Source organism: Sparassis crispa (assembly GCF_003851025.1).
Source record: "Sparassis crispa DNA, contig_000013F, whole genome shotgun sequence".
NCBI classification, from domain to species: Eukaryota; Fungi; Basidiomycota; class Agaricomycetes; order Polyporales; family Sparassidaceae; genus Sparassis; species Sparassis crispa.
Genome location: NW_020939760.1, coordinates 315741 through 332308, shown reverse-complemented (window position 1 = coordinate 332308; position 16568 = coordinate 315741). Strand labels below are relative to the sequence as shown.

At 55.7% G+C, this 16568-nt stretch overlaps 5 protein-coding genes across 5 annotated transcripts; 2 read left to right on the top strand and 3 right to left on the bottom strand.

The window, feature by feature from the left end:
• Window positions 1-25: 25 nt before the first annotated feature.
• Window positions 26-2733, bottom strand: SCP_1401150 (hypothetical protein; the record flags this gene model as incomplete). Its single annotated transcript, XM_027763822.1, has 6 exons — window positions 26-131; window positions 185-387; window positions 441-579; window positions 630-1979; window positions 2042-2325; window positions 2386-2733. The coding sequence occupies 6 exons, from the start codon at window positions 2731-2733 to the stop codon at window positions 26-28; spliced, it is 2430 nt and encodes an 809-aa protein (XP_027619623.1).
• Window positions 2734-8175: 5442 nt separating this feature from the next.
• SCP_1401140 (Probable protein-L-isoaspartate O-methyltransferase) lies at window positions 8176-9209 on the top strand (the record flags this gene model as incomplete). Its single annotated transcript, XM_027763821.1, has 8 exons — window positions 8176-8217; window positions 8285-8352; window positions 8415-8454; window positions 8505-8757; window positions 8813-8827; window positions 8881-9005; window positions 9062-9115; window positions 9174-9209. The coding sequence occupies 8 exons, from the start codon at window positions 8176-8178 to the stop codon at window positions 9207-9209; spliced, it is 633 nt and encodes a 210-aa protein (XP_027619622.1).
• A 385-nt stretch (window positions 9210-9594) lies between these two features.
• On the bottom strand, window positions 9595-10926 carry SCP_1401130 (Protein farnesyltransferase/ geranylgeranyltransferase type-1 subunit alpha; the record flags this gene model as incomplete). Its single annotated transcript, XM_027763820.1, has 6 exons — window positions 9595-9643; window positions 9696-9739; window positions 9792-10074; window positions 10140-10553; window positions 10619-10733; window positions 10794-10926. 6 exons carry the CDS (start codon window positions 10924-10926, stop codon window positions 9595-9597), a joined length of 1038 nt encoding a protein of 345 aa, XP_027619621.1.
• Window positions 10927-11211: 285 nt separating this feature from the next.
• Window positions 11212-12972, bottom strand: SCP_1401120 (mRNA export protein; the record flags this gene model as incomplete). The annotated part of the gene is made up of 6 exons (XM_027763819.1): window positions 11212-11247; window positions 11305-11413; window positions 11476-11590; window positions 12454-12607; window positions 12663-12893; window positions 12952-12972. 6 exons carry the CDS (start codon window positions 12970-12972, stop codon window positions 11212-11214), a joined length of 666 nt encoding a protein of 221 aa, XP_027619620.1.
• Window positions 12973-13227: 255 nt separating this feature from the next.
• On the top strand, window positions 13228-14168 carry SCP_1401110 (predicted protein; the record flags this gene model as incomplete). Its single annotated transcript, XM_027763818.1, has 6 exons — window positions 13228-13377; window positions 13441-13570; window positions 13626-13760; window positions 13813-13874; window positions 13926-14091; window positions 14152-14168. The coding sequence occupies 6 exons, from the start codon at window positions 13228-13230 to the stop codon at window positions 14166-14168; spliced, it is 660 nt and encodes a 219-aa protein (XP_027619619.1).
• Between the last annotated feature and the right edge of the window lie 2400 nt (window positions 14169-16568).

The window sequence follows — 16568 nt, the reverse complement described above, 5'->3', positions numbered from 1 at the left end:
CACAACCCTGGATCCATTTAAGCGTTCACAGTTCAAGCGCCTCGACTTGCTCGAGGGCGGTCGCGGGGCCCACAGTGGGCGAGCTTGTCTTGGTCTTGCTGCAGATCCACGTCGACGCATACATATTAACTCTGCAATCTACATCAGCAAGCGGGCACTCCGGAACAATGATACACAAACGGACCTGTCGATGCAGGACCCGGGTGCCCGGGAGGCGACGCGCTTGCAGGTGAAACCCTGCTCCTTGAACGCAGAGATGTACCAGGGCCGCATGCCCGCGCTGCGCAGGAGGACGCGCCCCCCCATCTTCATGGCTTTGTTCACAGCCCGGATCTCCTTCGTCGCCTCCTGGCCGCCCTTGGGGAACCAGTCCATATGATCCATGATCTGCATATGCAGTCAGCATCTGATAGTAGATGACGCAGATGAACGAGACGGACCACAGCTACAGTTACCGTCTCGGGCTTGATGCGGGCGAGCACTTCGACGAACTCATCCGTGTGGATGCGGAGGCCGTCGAATGCACCTTCTTTGGACAACGTGTCATGCGCCGCCTTGGAAAGGTAAGCAGGATGGCATCTATGACAAGTTAGGAGCTAATTTAAAACAAATGGCATTGGAGATCTCACACTTTCGAGTACTGGCCCATCAGACAAAGGCGATAGAAATAATTCTCCGACTCTACCAGGCTGTTCTCCACGACAGGATCGAGGGTGTTGACGACATAGTTCCACATCGCCTCCCTCTTCGACGTACGACCCGAGGTCGACATCGCGTCCTCTGTGATCATGTCTCGCTGGTTCGGAGGCACGCCGAGCGCGCGCCATAAGAACTGTTCATTCGCGACGACGAAAAAACTCAGAGCCTTGCTGAGAACAACCGGGCGGAGGCGCGTCCGCCAGATCTCGCGCTGCTCCCCGAGCGTCTTCGCTGCACATAGCTGCCGGACCTGCTCAGTGAGCCCGAATGCACGGAAGAGCCACCGGCTAAGCTTGACGGCGATCCGGGTCCCACCGGTCTCGTAGAGGCCCCCAGGCGACGTGAACGCGGTGGAGTTGTCCATCCAGAACTGGAACGCGCGTGAGGAGAGATGCGGGGAGAGCCTGTCGAGGAGGAGCGAGCGGAAATCGGGGTGGCGGCCCTCGCCGAAAAGCCTCCACATGTCCGCGTGCGACAGCGCACGGAACGCGGCGACCTTAAGCTCGAGCAGGTGGTTCTGCGCGGGGTTGAGGTCGACCGCGTGAATGCTCCGTGGGCGGTGCAGCGCGTAATCGAGCACGTTGTCGCCCGCGGACGTGATCGCGAACACGACGTCATCCGCGCCAATGTTGAGCAGCCGCTCGTCCTCTGCGGGGTCCTCCCAGGTGAACGCGTACTTATACTCGTTCTGGAACTGCGTGTGCTTCGGGAGCGCGGCGTCATAATATAGCCGCCAGCGCTGGTTCTGGTAGAAGAAGGACGGGAGGGGTAGGTTCGTCGAGAGGTTCAGGATCGCCGCCTCGAAGCCCTTCGAGCGTAGCTGCAGCCGCGTCTCCTGCGCTGCGGCTTTCTCGGCTTCTGTGAGCTTCTCGCTGTAGTTGACCGGGGACAGATAAGGGCTCTCGGTGGCGACTGCGTCAATCCACTCAGCAGCATCACGGCCAAGAGCCTGCGCAGCACCCCAGGTAGCTGTGCGGTGGCAACCGACCCAATAATAATACGGGATACCACCGAGCTTGTAGTTGCGCTCGTTGACTTCAAGCATAGTGCCGAAGCGGTACTCGAGGTAGTCACGGCGCCCCTCGTCGAGGTGAACACGGTCGAATTGGAACCAGGTGCGCCAGAAAAGACGTGATATCCAATTCACGTGGCGCGAGTGGCTGCCGCCCGTAAATGTGCGCAGGGAGAAGCTGGACGCGGATTGGACATAGAAGTCTACGCAAGAGATTAGGCCGAGAGGAGCGAGGAGTTCGACCAAGGAGTCCAGGACGGAGTAGAAACTTCAAAAACAGGTCACAGCAGACTCAATAATGTCACGCGCGGAGATGCTCGTATAACTCACTCCGGAATCATGCTGAGCGAGTACGACGTGGAGATGTAATCTGCCTTGCGACTGTGCTTCTCACCATCGGGCATCGTACGCACATCTCTAGCCGAGTACAGCTTGAACGCACGAGCGTCCTCACACACAACGTGCACATTCTTCCATTTCAGCTTAACAAACCGCTGGCGCGCGACCTCGCACAACGACGGGCTGAGATCAACGAGATACACGGCCTCGAAAAACTCCGGCACGGAGACAAAGTCGTTCATCTTCTCGATGTTCCACCCGGTACCTCCGCCAATCTGCCAGCACTACAGTCAGATGCGAGTTACCTACCGCAAGAGACACGTCGAACGGCTCACGTCGACCCAGATCGGCTTGTGGTCGCCCTGCCGCGGACGATGTGTGAGCTGCGCCGCCGCAAGTCGCAGCATCTCCTCACGACCGCAGAGAAGCCCGCCTCGGGTCGAGTCATAAATACTGGCTTGTGTCCGGTAGAAACTCTCCAGTGCAGCCTGCTGCCCTGGGAGTGCCTCAGCGGACTTGCGGTCGAACGGCTTGAGGAAGCACGCGTAGCAAAATCTCCAGTATGCTGAGAGAGAGGGGTACAGGAGGGATGCGGCAAGCGAGACGACAAAGAGGGCGGCAGTGTACATGGGGATATTGTCCCAGAGTTGGGCGGAGAACTGGAGCAACGCAGGTGCGAGCATGGCGTGAAGGGGGGCCGGGTCGCAAACGCGACGGACTCCTGGGGAGGCAGCATTATGTGCGGGATTTTGTATTACAGCAGCCTAACCGATTCTGCTTTCCGCTCGACTTCTGCTGGTGGGGCGCCAGCGAGACAGACAGCTTGCGGGTCGCCCGACGGGGCCAAAGATCGATCTAGGAAGATCAGAGCCATCGTCAAAATTTCGTCCGAGGGCAACCATGCTGCCACTCCGCGACGATTTGTACGCGAAGACTACACGTTCGATGAGCTCGCAGACCCGCGTCTGAATGTGATGCTCTGCAGTGTATACTCGTGCGAGGACGGCGGACACGTTCGCCGGTCTGTCGCTCACGACTGGTTCCCGGTTCAAACTTCAGCGTTCAAGTAGCATTCCCAATTTGGATGGGGAGTACTTTCAAGTTCGTCCAACGTGCGTTCCCCCGATCGCGCGTGTTGAATGGGGTGATTGAACCTCATGAGCGTATGTGAGCGCAGTGTTTCTTTAGATCCGCCACAACGTACCTCGTCGGTTCTTCAGCAGGATATATAAGTGCAAGTACCTCAAAGTTGGCCCGGAAGTTGTGCTCCCCCAAGAGACTGTACTGGCACTGCGAATGTTCCTTGATAGCCACTCCCGACTCTCAGGTTGTCAGGAACATTGCTTGGACAAACCATTTTAACGGTCGGATGTCGATCCAGAGGCACACATGATACGGTTATGACGTTCCAGTGACCACGACGGTCCCGCCTACGATGCGATACAGGGCCTCCTTCAAATTCGAGCGCATGCAATTATCAGCCACTACGCACGGGCTGAGATTCGAATCATCATACTACATAGATTTGGGCGTCACCACCAGAGTGCTTCTGTACTGTAACGTCTTCGGGAGAGTACGTCAAGGAAGCCCCCTGATAATGTAGGTCGTGCCACGTTCGTCGCAGGATACCTCGCCGATTCCGAGAGGTTCCCACTGCTCCTCTACGAGAACCGCCCTTCGCATTTATATGCGGGATCGAGATAGCCATAGTGCTCGCGGGGGCTCCTTGTCAGACAGCTCCTAGCTGCATAGGTTCGAACGTTCGACATTCTGCGATGGCATGGCCAGTCAAAGTCAGCGGCTGATACACGGACCACCCGTGATCATGGGTCCACATAGATCTAGAGCGCCTGCGCATGGCGAGGCCGTCAGACCTACTTGTTAATGACAGCAGGATAAACTAGCAGTCTTTAGAGAGCTGCGATACGATTCCTCACTACGTAATTTTGGATCCCAAGGAACATAGTTTGGACAGCAGGCTTCAGAATACGTAGGCCAGCTGTATGCAAAGACTTCAATAGCCGTCGTTCCCTTTGTAATAGAAGAACTTGGACCTTGCTGTGGGCGTCTGGCCTCGGCTAGCGCTGGAGACTCGAACGGCACCAGCAACATCCACCACCATTGATTCGACAGGACGATACTTATCGGGGAGCGGCGCTCAACGGTACCGCACACTGGCAACTTCACGTTGAATTATCGCCACACACAAACTGGTACCTAACCTGCACCGGTGTGTTCATTTAAACCATCGATCCTCTCTCCTCACGGGGTTGATCAGGCTGTTTGGAAACACCTAAAGAGCGATAAACCAGGACTTCGCCTGCCACCATGTCCGCCAAGCTCGCAGGGTGACAAGACGACAAATATTGATTCTGCGTCTTCGGCCCGCATCTGCGGATCCAAAGCTTCATCCCGTCTGAACGCCACACCGTGCGCGAACCCCCTTCCTGGAGACGTGTGCACACACGTCGGTATTGCAAAGGATATTCTTACCACAGGCGCGGGACTCAAATTAGAGGTTAACAGACGCCGTAGCCCGTACGGCGCCTGCACTCCTCGGGAAAGCAGCATCAAATATTATCCGATGGCCAGGACGGACGGGATAGGTGTCACCCGGCCGGCCAGCTGTCAGTTGGAAAAAAAAAAGGTTCCCGCACAAAAAGGCGGTTCCTGAGGCCTGAGGCCTGAGCCCGAGGTTTCTCACTGTTTTCAACTTGCTTGAGGTGTCTCAGTGGAATCACTCTCGCTCTCGGCACAAAGTGACAAAAAACCTGTCATCTGCATCTGCGAACAGCATCCGTCAGCGATCTATCTGCCAGAGGTTATGACAGTTCTCGCACACATGCAGCGGTCATGTCGGTCGGGAGATGTTGCGCACTGCCTGGATGCAGGTTTCGCACATAGGCGAGACTCGCACCTTCATCGTCGACGTGTACTATCTCACAAGTGAAAACGTTAGGCTGCGAAATGACGATATGCTGCAGGCAGAAGAAACAGGCTGTGTTTACCGTCACTGACACGGGATGACGCTGCGGAATGTCTTATCAGAATATGGCCATGGCGTCAGGCATGAATACGACCCAGTCGCAACGTACGGCGCGCGAAGCATGCAGGCCGGAAGAGGAGGGCGATGGGGTATCCCGCCCTGCAGGCTGCAGGTCCATGCGTCGCAGCGAGAGCGGAGGCCGCCTGCAGTGGGTGGCGGAGGGATGGTGTTGGCACACATGTCGGTCGGGGCGCTGAGAAGTGTGGAACGCGATGTCCCGGGGACACTGGCACGGTACGCCGACAACGCCGCTCGCCGCTCGCTTTCTCACTCTTACATTCCTCCGCGCAGCCTCCCCCGACGCTCCTCACTCTTCTGCGCAGGTTCGTCGACGATTTTGCAGGAGTGTTGTATGCCCCAAACACTGTGCGGCCTAGCTGACAGCTCCGTTGTCTTCCGCCGACCCCGCTGTTGCTGAGGGAAGCGCGCGATTGCGCTCAGGGTGGCCGTAGAACCGTCGTGCCCGCACGTCCATGCACGCGATCTCTCCATGCGTCCAAAGCGGATTCGCCGGAGCTATGGCAACAAAAAAAAATATCCTCCTGCTCCTAACAAATCTCTAGGAGACCAGGATCTGAGGCAAGTGCATGAGTGCTGCCTCAGACGGATACCACGCTAGTCTGCAGCTCGGAACAATGGAATTTTACAGCATGAACCAGTACCATGCCACACAGAGACGAGTATCGTGCAAACTTTGCCATCTTTATCACCCAGAGGTGACCTGCACCGTCTCGAGGTGTCTGTTCACCGCTGAAAGCACAGCACGTGCGCACGAAAGAAAACGAACTGTGTCTGCTCACAGTGTGTAATACATTTCCGCGGGCAGCTGCGGCGGTGGGAAATGCGCCGATGTTTGCGCGTACGTACGTAGCAAAGGTAGTACGCAGCTGTGCGGTCGGTGCGATGATCCCCGTCATAATGTGACATGTCGTCGCGGCGAAAAGAAATTTCACGTTGACTTCGGTTCTGTAGGGCTGTCTACCACCGAGTTGGATGCTTGCGCACTGATGGTGTTTCCGTGCACCTCCAGCGGGCGCGTCGACACCCGCTCAAGGAATACGTGGGGGTGTGTCTCGACAGGATGCTCGCACACGGATAGTGATCCCGTGTACCTCCAGCGGGCGCGTCGACACCCGTCCAAGGAATACGTCGGGGTGTTGAGTCAGCGGAGGGCGCTCGAGGACGCGTCTCGACCGCAATTGCGATACGCAGCGCACCGCGAGCGCGACGGCGCAAACGCAATTGGCCCGTGCAGAGTCTCCACGGGGAAATCGAAGCGAGGAAGGCGAAGATGGAGACGGAGAGAAGCCCTGGCAGCGCGATCGCGATCGGTGCGCCGCGTCTCGCTTCCGCCAATGTATTGCAGTCACGCTTCCTACGAATTCTGATGGCCATGGGCGAGCGGGGTGCGGGAGGCTGAAATGCGGAGGGCATGGCTCCGTGCGGGAGTATCCTACGATGCGCGGCTTGCGACGGGGTATATAAGGGTCGCGGTCGTTCGGTGGGAGGTATCGGTTCGCTCACCTTCGATCAGCCGCCATCGCTTTCTTGCGACTTTCTGTACGGTCAACTGGTGCGTCTGCTCTGCGTCGTCCAGGTGAGTAAAAATGGTGCTAATGCTTGTATCGAGAGACTTACCCGCATATCCATTCCAGCGCACAAAGACCGACGCGGGAGGGAATGCCGCGAGCACAGCACGCAGCGCTGGGGGGAGTTGTTGACGGGCTCACCTTGTAGTTCTGGTGGTTGTAGGTACATCGATAGATGCAAGCGCAGGAGAGGAAGTCAGCGCCGAAAAATGGCAGCGACGCATCCACACCCAGCGTTGGACGAGAGATCGCGTTGCCAGCTCAGACCGGGTGGGGGAGAGCCCGACGTTGTTTGCACGCGCTGAGCGGGAGTAAGATATTTTTTTGTGAAACTCGGGCCGTCTACTGCGATACCATTGACGTCACCCTCCTATGTGGTCTTGCGTTGCAGAGGAGGGAAGAGAGGGCCGCGGGAGCGTTGCACCGACGCTGGAATGGCAAGAGAGGGCCAACGGGCGGGAAACGCGCAAGAGCAGGACGTGAGAGGTGTAGAGCAGCGGGACTAGCGAGGACACGAGGCGACTTGAAGAGACTTGGGGTGCATACATATGAGCGTTGGCAACGTGTGGGAGTCGATGGGGCAAGGATAGACGCACAAGGCAGCGATCTAAGTAAACAAAGACAGACGAGGTTCGGCTCTCCGAGTCCCCTTGAATCCTCAGTCATCTCCTTGTCACTGTCGGCTTCCGATGAGTCTTCTCCTGTGGGTCTACCTCGCCATACTACCTCCACTCGAATACCGCCATTTTGAGTACTGCACGTAGCTGCATGTTACGCTGAACCTCCAGATAAAGAGCGGTCTTTTGGAGCCTGCATGCAGCATGTCTTCCTGCACAACCTCGTTCTTTGCAATCACCGGTGTGCGATGACCTCAGCGAAGCTAAGTATGCTGAACGATAAAGGCGGAGAGTGCACGGGAGGTTGACAGAGCGGCTAACTCAATGCCGCATCCTTCATGCATGAACCACACCTACAACATTTGGCAAGACAATCAGTACTAATGCAGCTCTGGGCGAGCAGACGATTTTCCCCTCAGCCAGATAGAGCCGGCGTAGACTCCCCGAGCCTTCTTCGTCAGTCGTGACTGCGGGCACCAGTGACCCTCCGAGTCAAGTGGGCGGGCCTATTGCGTCGTTGAAATAGGTTCAGAAAAATCACCTACGCGTATCCTAACGTCGAGGCATTACGTAGAGTGTATTTGCTGGAGTGGGAGGTATATTCCGGACCAGGTCCTGGAATAATTACATGATCGGCGGTGAATCGAGACAAATTCTGGTGCAAGCCCACCCACCCCTCTCAGCTCTGGCCTCGTACTCCAAGGCTACCTACTACATAGTGGCTCTCACCACCGTCCTCCACCCAATCTGAACGCACACTTTTACATACACTGACGACAAACACCTCCTAATCTGAAATTCCTGCGACATATATTGTTCGCAAACATGGCGTGGCGGTGTACAGGAAACACCAGCTCTGAACTTGTCCACAACATGGCTCGGAGTGGGCTCATCAACTCGGACCGCGTCCTCGCTGTGAGTACGGTGCGATTCAATTACTCACAAGAATTTTCTTTGACGAGCTTGCAACACTCGGGAACAGGCACTGACGAAGGTCAACCGTGCACATTATGTCCAGGATATCGAAGGCGCATATGTGGACGCTCCTCAGTGAGTAACGATCCTGTTACTTGAACAGCATAGCATTGACCGACATCTGTTGTTGTTCACAGGTACATTGGGTATGGTGCAACTATCTCCGCCCCTCACATGGTACGCCTGTCGATGCTGTGTTATGCGTCTACCGAATCGGCTCTGTATAGCACGCACATGCCGCCGAGAACCTTCTCCCCCTCTTGCACCCAGGAGCCCGTGTACTCGACGTCGGCTCCGGTTCGGGATATCTCTGTGCGGTCTTCCACCATCTGATCTCGGACGGCGCTCCCGGTAAGGTCGTCGGGATAGATCACATCCCTGAGCTCGTCGACTGGTCGGTCGAGAACCTCCGCAAGGACGGCCTCGGCGAGGCCGTGGATGACGGGCGCATCGTGATGGTTGCCGGCGATGGCAGACAAGGTGCGTCGGTGCACGCTACGCCGAGGCGTTATACTGAGTGCTTTTGTACTGCCAGGTTATCCTTCCCTCGGTGAGTCCCCTATCTTAGTACTGTAGGTGGGGAAGGTCTTATGGACTGTTTAGGCCCGTACGACGTCATTCATGTCGGGGCCGCGGCGCCCAAGCTGCCCTCTGTACTCGTTGACCAGCTCGCGAGCCCCGGGCGCATGTTCATCCCCGTCGGATCGTACTCCCAGGAGATACTTCAGGTAGTTCGTCATCTCATTCTTATTCCTATACCAATGCTGAATGCGCCTGTGTGCAGGTTGACAAGGACGAACACGGCAACGTGACGAAGAAGCAGCTATTCGGGGTCATGGTGAGCCAACAACGTCTCGATCTTCCTGCTGGCTTTCACTGATACCCTGGCTATCCAGTATGTCCCCCTAACGGACAAGGACAAGCAGTTTTGACTCGCACTGCGGAGAGGTATCACGAAGAACCGCGGAAGGATTTCAGAACTTGTACGATAGCAATCGTGTTGGAACCCAACTCCAAAGGAAGTCGTTGGTCTGTCATGGTGTATCGATAGGATTCGGATTTGCGTCTCTGAAACATCGTTTGTATTATTGTATCGCGTCTAGTCCATTTGATACTGTAGTTCCAAGTTATTCGCTGTCACCGTTACTGATCTGCAAGAAATTGTACAACAATTTTGCGTTCTCCACCGAGATGATACATTGGGATATATTGAGCACAATCCTTCGCTTTCGCCTCCCTGTTCCCGCAGATGTCGCCTTTGATTGTTTGATACGAAGGGGAAAAACAACGGCAACGTACCAAACTGCAATGCGCTGTCTAGGAAGCCTTAGCCTGCAAAGCCTCTCTGATGCGGTACTCCCAATATCTGAGAAGGATGATCAGCGTAATTCCTACTCAAGAGCGGACTTTACGCTTACTTCTTGCGCATTGTATCATGTTTGTTCGCCAGCGTCTTCCAGATCTGTTCATGACTTAGCCAACCGTTCAGCATTGGGAAGACAAGTTTTATCTACCTCGACAGCCTTCGCAGTCTGGTCTCCGCCAGCCTGCTCATGTATGTCCGCAAGAAACTCGAGCGCACACACGCTAGGCAGGTCCGCGCCTTCCGACGGCAGGGGGTTCTCCAAGTCCAGGACGCTCTGCTCCTTGGTCGTCGTAGGAGGCTCTGCGGCAGTGTACGGCTCCACGAACGCCGTCAGCAGGGCGAAGGGCGTATGCGTGTGCTCGAGCACCCCACGGAAATAGTTCCACGCAGACAGGTTATTCGGCGCCAGCGCAATCTTCTCCTTCGCAAACCTGCAACCACAACACGCTAGAATCAGCACCCATGCGCACACCGTGCCGAACAGGACCACACGCACGCGAGCTCGCGCTTGAGCACCTCCTCGCGGTCCTCGTCCCCAGCTCGCACGCCGGCGAGCCACACGACGAAGAAGCGGTGGTGCCACGCGGAGTTGTTGCGCACGTCCTTGTCCAGCAGCTCCTCGACCCACGCGCGCTCGCCCGCCCACAGGCGCGCCTCGTTGTTGAAGTGCGCGAGTACCCATTGGCGGTAGCTCCACGTGTGGTAGTTCTTCGCATCCGCACCAAGTGCGCGCGCAATGAAGTTGAGCTCCGCCGCCGCCGCGTCGGTCGAGCGAAGCGCAGTGAGGAGCAGCCGCCGGTGGTGCCACACCTGGTATGTCTTCAGGAAGTCGATCGCGTACTTGTCCATCAGCCTCAGCTCGTCCTCGAGCGGGGAGCCCAGCGCGATTAGTGTGTGGTAGCGGTACTGCCTGCATGGCACATCGCGAATGCCTGCGGATAAGAGGCGCACCGCGGAGGGAAGAGGCGTACTCACCAGGCAGAGTAGTGGGCGGGATTCATCCGGATGATGTGCTCGGTGAGCTCGAGCACCCTGGCGCTCTTCTCGCCGGTCTTGACAACGCCCCGGAAGTAATCTGTAGCATCTTTGTCTGCAATCGCACAGGTCAAAGGGTCCGATTATGAGACACTATGAATCGTATGCAACGCACATGCTGGTGAATAGAAGATGGGTGCGAGAGGGGCAACACCCTCGTATTGCTGTACAGGAACGACGTCCGCCCACTCTGCCTTGTCGGCGTAAAGCGTCTCTATGTCCTCGTCCTCGTCGAATGTAGTAGACATGGTAGAAGGATGCAAGCTATCACACGCGGTGACTATACGGTTTTAGCCCTGCGTTCATCGCATGCGCAGTTGAGACTCAAACACAAGAAAGGACGTGTAAAGCAGAGCACAATAGGCTAGGATTTCTGCAGGCACACCATAGATACGCAACCAAGAGCACTACTATGCTGAACGCCGACCGGTAAACCACGAAGCCACGAAGCTAAGGTATAGAAGTACAGAGATAACGGTCCGGAGACAGAGAAGAAAGAACTTGCTATAGACAGATACTCTACGTGAACGCAATTAAGCAGCAGCAGTAGCGTTGCTCGCAGTGTAATCCTGAAAAGTAGAGGGTGAGAATACACAACAATTATCGAGACTAGTGACAAAGCCTACCTCCATCTCAGCATCCAAGTCAGCAGCACTCTTGGCCGGCCGCTCATTCTTGCGACCCCGTCCTCCCCCACCTCCACCCCTTCCACGTCTCGGGCGTGTGCCACCAGTCCTTTGAGGGTCCAATTAGTTTTGATGATACCAATTTGCAGTCCTCGGGGAGACAAAACTAACCTCGCACCCTCCGTAGGTGCAGCTGCAGCAGGCGCAGGCGCAACGCGAGATGCCAGTGACGCTGGTGGCGTCGGCCGCGACGGGTCGAGTACAATTTCAATCTTCATGGGACGTTCTGTACGACGACGAGAGAAGTCGAGGACGGAACGGAAGTGGGTTGGGCGGAAGAATCGTAACGGCGGAAAAGAGGAGTAGAGGTTTTCATTAGTCGGATGTTCAGCGCAGCGAAAGTAAGCAAGCAAAAGAGGATACGATAGCGGAAGCAACGAAACGAGCCGGTTGTCGAACGATAACGGTCGCATCCACATCCACAGCGTCACCACGGAACCGTCTTGCCGACCTTCTTGTGTGCGAGGCACGATCTTCGCTATTGCCCACACCTAGCGCGAGAGCACATCCAAACCGTCGAAGGGTAGCGTCATGGAACATGTTAACGGGTAACACAACCACACCATGCCCCCTCGTCCAGATCGTTGTCTTCCTCCGCCGGTACCTTGACGTGGACAAAAAATAACCATCTCCACCCGCATGCTATGCAGACTATGTTCGAGGAGAGTCAAACACTAGTCCAGGAGAGAAGACGTCTCTCCCTGCACATTCGCAAGCTCAGGTACGCCAGGATGCTAGGTCGACGCAGGGTTGATCAGACCCTCCGGACTTCGCATGGGGGCTGGAGAGTACTCGGGCGAGTGACCACGAGTCGCTATGGTTGAGGACTACGGCGACGCGAACACAAGGTGAGCGTATGGCCGATGCCTTGGAGTGCTCCTTCATTTGGAGACCACGCGACGAGGGGGGAGCCTTGACGTTGAGGGACGACGACCCAGCGCAACATGAACCAAAGAGATAGCGCAAAAACGCCCTCCGGGTCGCGGGAAAATTCCGACACCCGGTGTAGTTTCGCAAGGAATGGACAAGCCAAAGGCAAGCTAAAAGAATAGGAGGGGTGTAAAAGACGTGAAAGCAGCCGATACTAACTTCCATCGATAAGCCGGTTGTTGTACTGGTTGTAGGCCTTGGTGCCATCGCCACGCCTCTGGAATTGGACGGCCGCGACACCCTTAGAGCGACCCTGTGCATCGTAATGGAGGGTGACCTCTCTGAGGGGACCAATCATGGTGTGGAAAAGCTCCTGTTGAACATGCGATTACTACCACAAAAGGCTTCGAAAAAGTGAGGAAACAAACCTTGACTTGCGCTTCGTTCACATCCGGGGGCAAATTGGAGACGATAATTTTGTCGGCGGGTTGCTGGGCGGTAGGTGCTGCCGTGGCGCCCTTAGCCCCGTTGGTGGCGGCGGCGGCAGCGCGTGCGCGAGTCACGGGTGCGCTGGCGGGACTTCCAAGAATTTGGGACTTTCCCGTATTGATGCGGCGCGAAGAAGAGCGACGAATGCCCTTGGGGTGCGAAGAGATGATCTACGACGTGTTGAGTCAGAAAAAAAGGCGTGTGGCGTCAAGTGAAAAACGCGCCCACCTCGTCCAAAGTCTTGTCCATAGCTATTGTGTTTGTTGGATATGAGCTTGATGAAGTTGGAGACGACGACTGCGGTCTGACGGTGGACGGAACAGGGGGTGATGGTGGTAGTGGGTTACAAGCGAGGGCAAGCGCTTCGGTCCCGTTTTATCAATTTGTGGCGTCGGAGTTCCAAACCGCGTCCTCGCCAACCTTATATCGCACCTCTCCGCCCCCATTGTTCTCCGTGTCTGGCAACGCTTCTTCGCCATCGAGCTGTGAGATTATTCTGCAGACATGTCTAGAGGAGGCCGAGGCGGAGGGCGGGGAGGTGGGCGCGGTGGTTTTGGCGGGAGAGGCGGTTTCGGAGGCAGCAACCTGCCCCCGATGGGGCTCACGTTTGCAGACATCCAGTCCATGTCCCGCGAAGCAACAGCCTTGTATCCAGTGCGAGTTCTTGCCAAAAAAAATACGTTTGCGTATGAACCTAATAACTAATTTTCCTACCAGCCATTAGACCCGCTACCCGTCCTCACCGAGTACACCGAAGAGGAACGGCGCATTTGTGAGCTTCAGACCGGATTCGCGACGCGTCTCCGGTCTTCCGCGTACTACCTCGTCGAGTCCACGAAATCCACAGGTGAGCGTGTATGCGGTACGCAGACACTCCCCGCGCTGATCGAGACGAAGTGTAGAACTCCCGCGATATTCGGATAAATACCGTCCCTCGCCTGCATCACAGCCTACGCTCAAGCGGAAAGACCTACATCAGCCCTTTTTTCCGCAAGAGGTATTCGAAGGCTACTTCAATCCAAAAAAGAGGAAGGCCTGTTCGTTACTCAAGCCATTTACTTCTTAATCCTCCCTAATACGCACTTGTAGCTGAGAAGAAGGGACCTAGAAAGCGTCTAAACCTCGATGAAATGGTTGAAGACGCCGAAGAGGTTCGCCGAACCCAGTTTACCTATATTGCAACACAATTCATTTTTCTGCAGGAAAAATCGGGCGACGAACGCTCCGACGTCGGATCGCAAGCCGCTGAAGAGGACTACGATGTTGACGAAGAGTACGACAACGACTACGCCGAAAATTACTTCGATAACGGTGAGGGAGACGACATGGAAGATTTGGGCGGCGGTGGGGGCGACGAAGGCGGGGGCGGTACGTTCCCAATGCTTGACTCGTTTTGATCTGCGCGGTGCTTATTTTATTCAATGGCAGGTTATGACTATGATTGAGAAGTCAGTCTGCGATGTCGCTCTGTTGCTTCACGAATGCTTTCCTCGCTGTATCACTCCGTTGGTTCGGTGTTGTCATCTGCATTATTATTATGATCTGTTCCTAGTTATACTGTTCGTCGCTCCACATCGACATCTTGGACTGGCTAGACGATCTGGCCGTCCGCCCAAAAAATTCACCCCTGGCTCGATTCCTTCGTTGTGTTCCGCCGTTGGTCTGAACGTCACCACAGCCGCCCGTGACCGCCGCCGAACTCAGACCTACGTGCAAGAAGTACTCCTCACTTCTAGCAGTGAATTGGGGACGCAAGATCAGTTTGAGCTTGATGTGCATGGCCTAGCTCTGTGTAACACTCGACGACAGCGAGAAACCGTGCGGTCGTTACGAGTGGTACGAACGGCCATTGATCGCTCGTTGCGCTTACTGGGGACGGCAAACCACGCACCCTCATGCAGATCTGGTAATGTCTATTTGTTATTGATCACGGACATCAGCTATTATTCAATGTTGAGAGAGATCTGACAAGTTCAGGATTGTCTGCACGACAGAATTTGCTGAACCGAAGTAGTGGTGCTAATAGCGCCTGGCACTTTGCTTCTGTTCAAATTCTTCATAGTTTGGCCCGGGATTGAGATCTGAACGGATGGCGTAGCCGTTACCCGGGAATGAATAAGGTGTGAAAAAAAGATTTTCCTTGTTTTCCAGTGACACGATGCTCACCATACCAAGGCAGAGCGAACTACTTGTTCACCAATTGCAAGTAGTTAAAAGCGCACAACGTCGCGCTCTATCCCTTCGGGAGTAGGAGAGCCGTGCCCCGCAGCCATACCCTGGCTCAAGAACGAGAAGTGCATGTTCCGGTTCTATGTCAATGGAAGTGGAGACCAAGAATAGGCTGTATACCTTGGCGGCTGGCGTGCCTCCGGTCAGCAACACATGAGGATCTCGATAGTGCTCGTTCTAGTGAGCGGTTTGTCTGTCTTTGTTGACATATATACATGGCATTGGTGAATGACAATCTATTGAATAGTAAGATCTGTCGTCAGAAGTCTACTGAATCCATGAGTATTCAACCACCCACTGAAGAACACAACGACCACGCCACTGACGACCCCACAGGGCCACACGTCGGATCTCTGAGATGTTCCAACCGTCCTGATAACTGAACGACTGCGGTAGATCTCCCCGCTTGGAGCGAGATCGCGGTGCACACATACGCCCACAACAACGACACGAGGCGGCTAAGCGGGAATGGACAAGGACCGACGCATTCCACGCCATTCGCAACTATTGCGGAGCTCTGGTGCCTCCAGATGCACACACTTGCGTCCTCCCGTCAACATCCCGGATCCGCAAGCGCCCTCCAGTAGTTCCCTCCAGCATGAGTGGCATCCACATGGCCCGATCGTGTCATTGCTGTGCAAGAGGCGCATTCCGCCTCTGGCTTTCTACGAAACGAGATACGTGGCTCCGGGTCCGTGCACGCGTCCTTCGTGCCGGCCGTGGTTGGTTCGGTGGCCACCATCGTGCTAAGGTACCCCACCCACCTATGGAGAATACCGTGTAATCACGGCCAATGGGCGCACTGAGCACACCCATGCTGCAGCCACTCGCTGAAGTGAACCAACCCCCAAATCTGCACGCACGCACACCAAACGCTAGCTCAAACACTTTCGTATTGTTGATAACACTCATCATACAGATGGTACTCGGTAAGTACATATATCGCAAGCAAGCAGTCTGGGCAGTGCGACCACGTCCCCAACGACAGCGACCCAGCCTCTTCGCCCCGCTCCCCACCCGTCTTGCTCCGGCTCCGCACGTCCGCGTCGAGCATCGAACGACCTTGTCGCGCCAGCCCAGAAACACCGCCTGTATCACGGACACGAACACGAGCACGCGCGCTAAATTGGTGTGCGATAGTGTAGGATAGGCATAAGGCAGGGCATAGTGGGTGCCGCACAAAGCAGCGCGGTGAGTATTGATAAGTCGTGGTACCAGAGGCGGCGTCAGGGCAGAACGGGTAGTCGATACAGCGGCATAAGACGCGAGCAGAAATGTATGATGAATGCGGCAGAAGGCGACGGGGAAAGAACCCACAAGAGAGCACAGGGAACCGGAACGGGAAGTAAAGATCGGAGGGAGGGAGCGTGTTGCGCACTAGCGTGCAGCTAAGCGTGGGGCGAGGTTTGTCGGACGCGCGAGGTATCGTGTATGTACAACGGCTGACCAGAGGGGTGCAACCGCGAACCTCACTGCCAGTCACTGCCTGCAACTGATGCTCGGAGAGTACAGCAGAAATTAGACAAGACAGGTGTGGAGGTTCCGCGCGTCAAACGAAACGTGTGCGACGACAGCTAGTTGACCTACGATGAGAACTGTCAGCCTCACCGACTAAA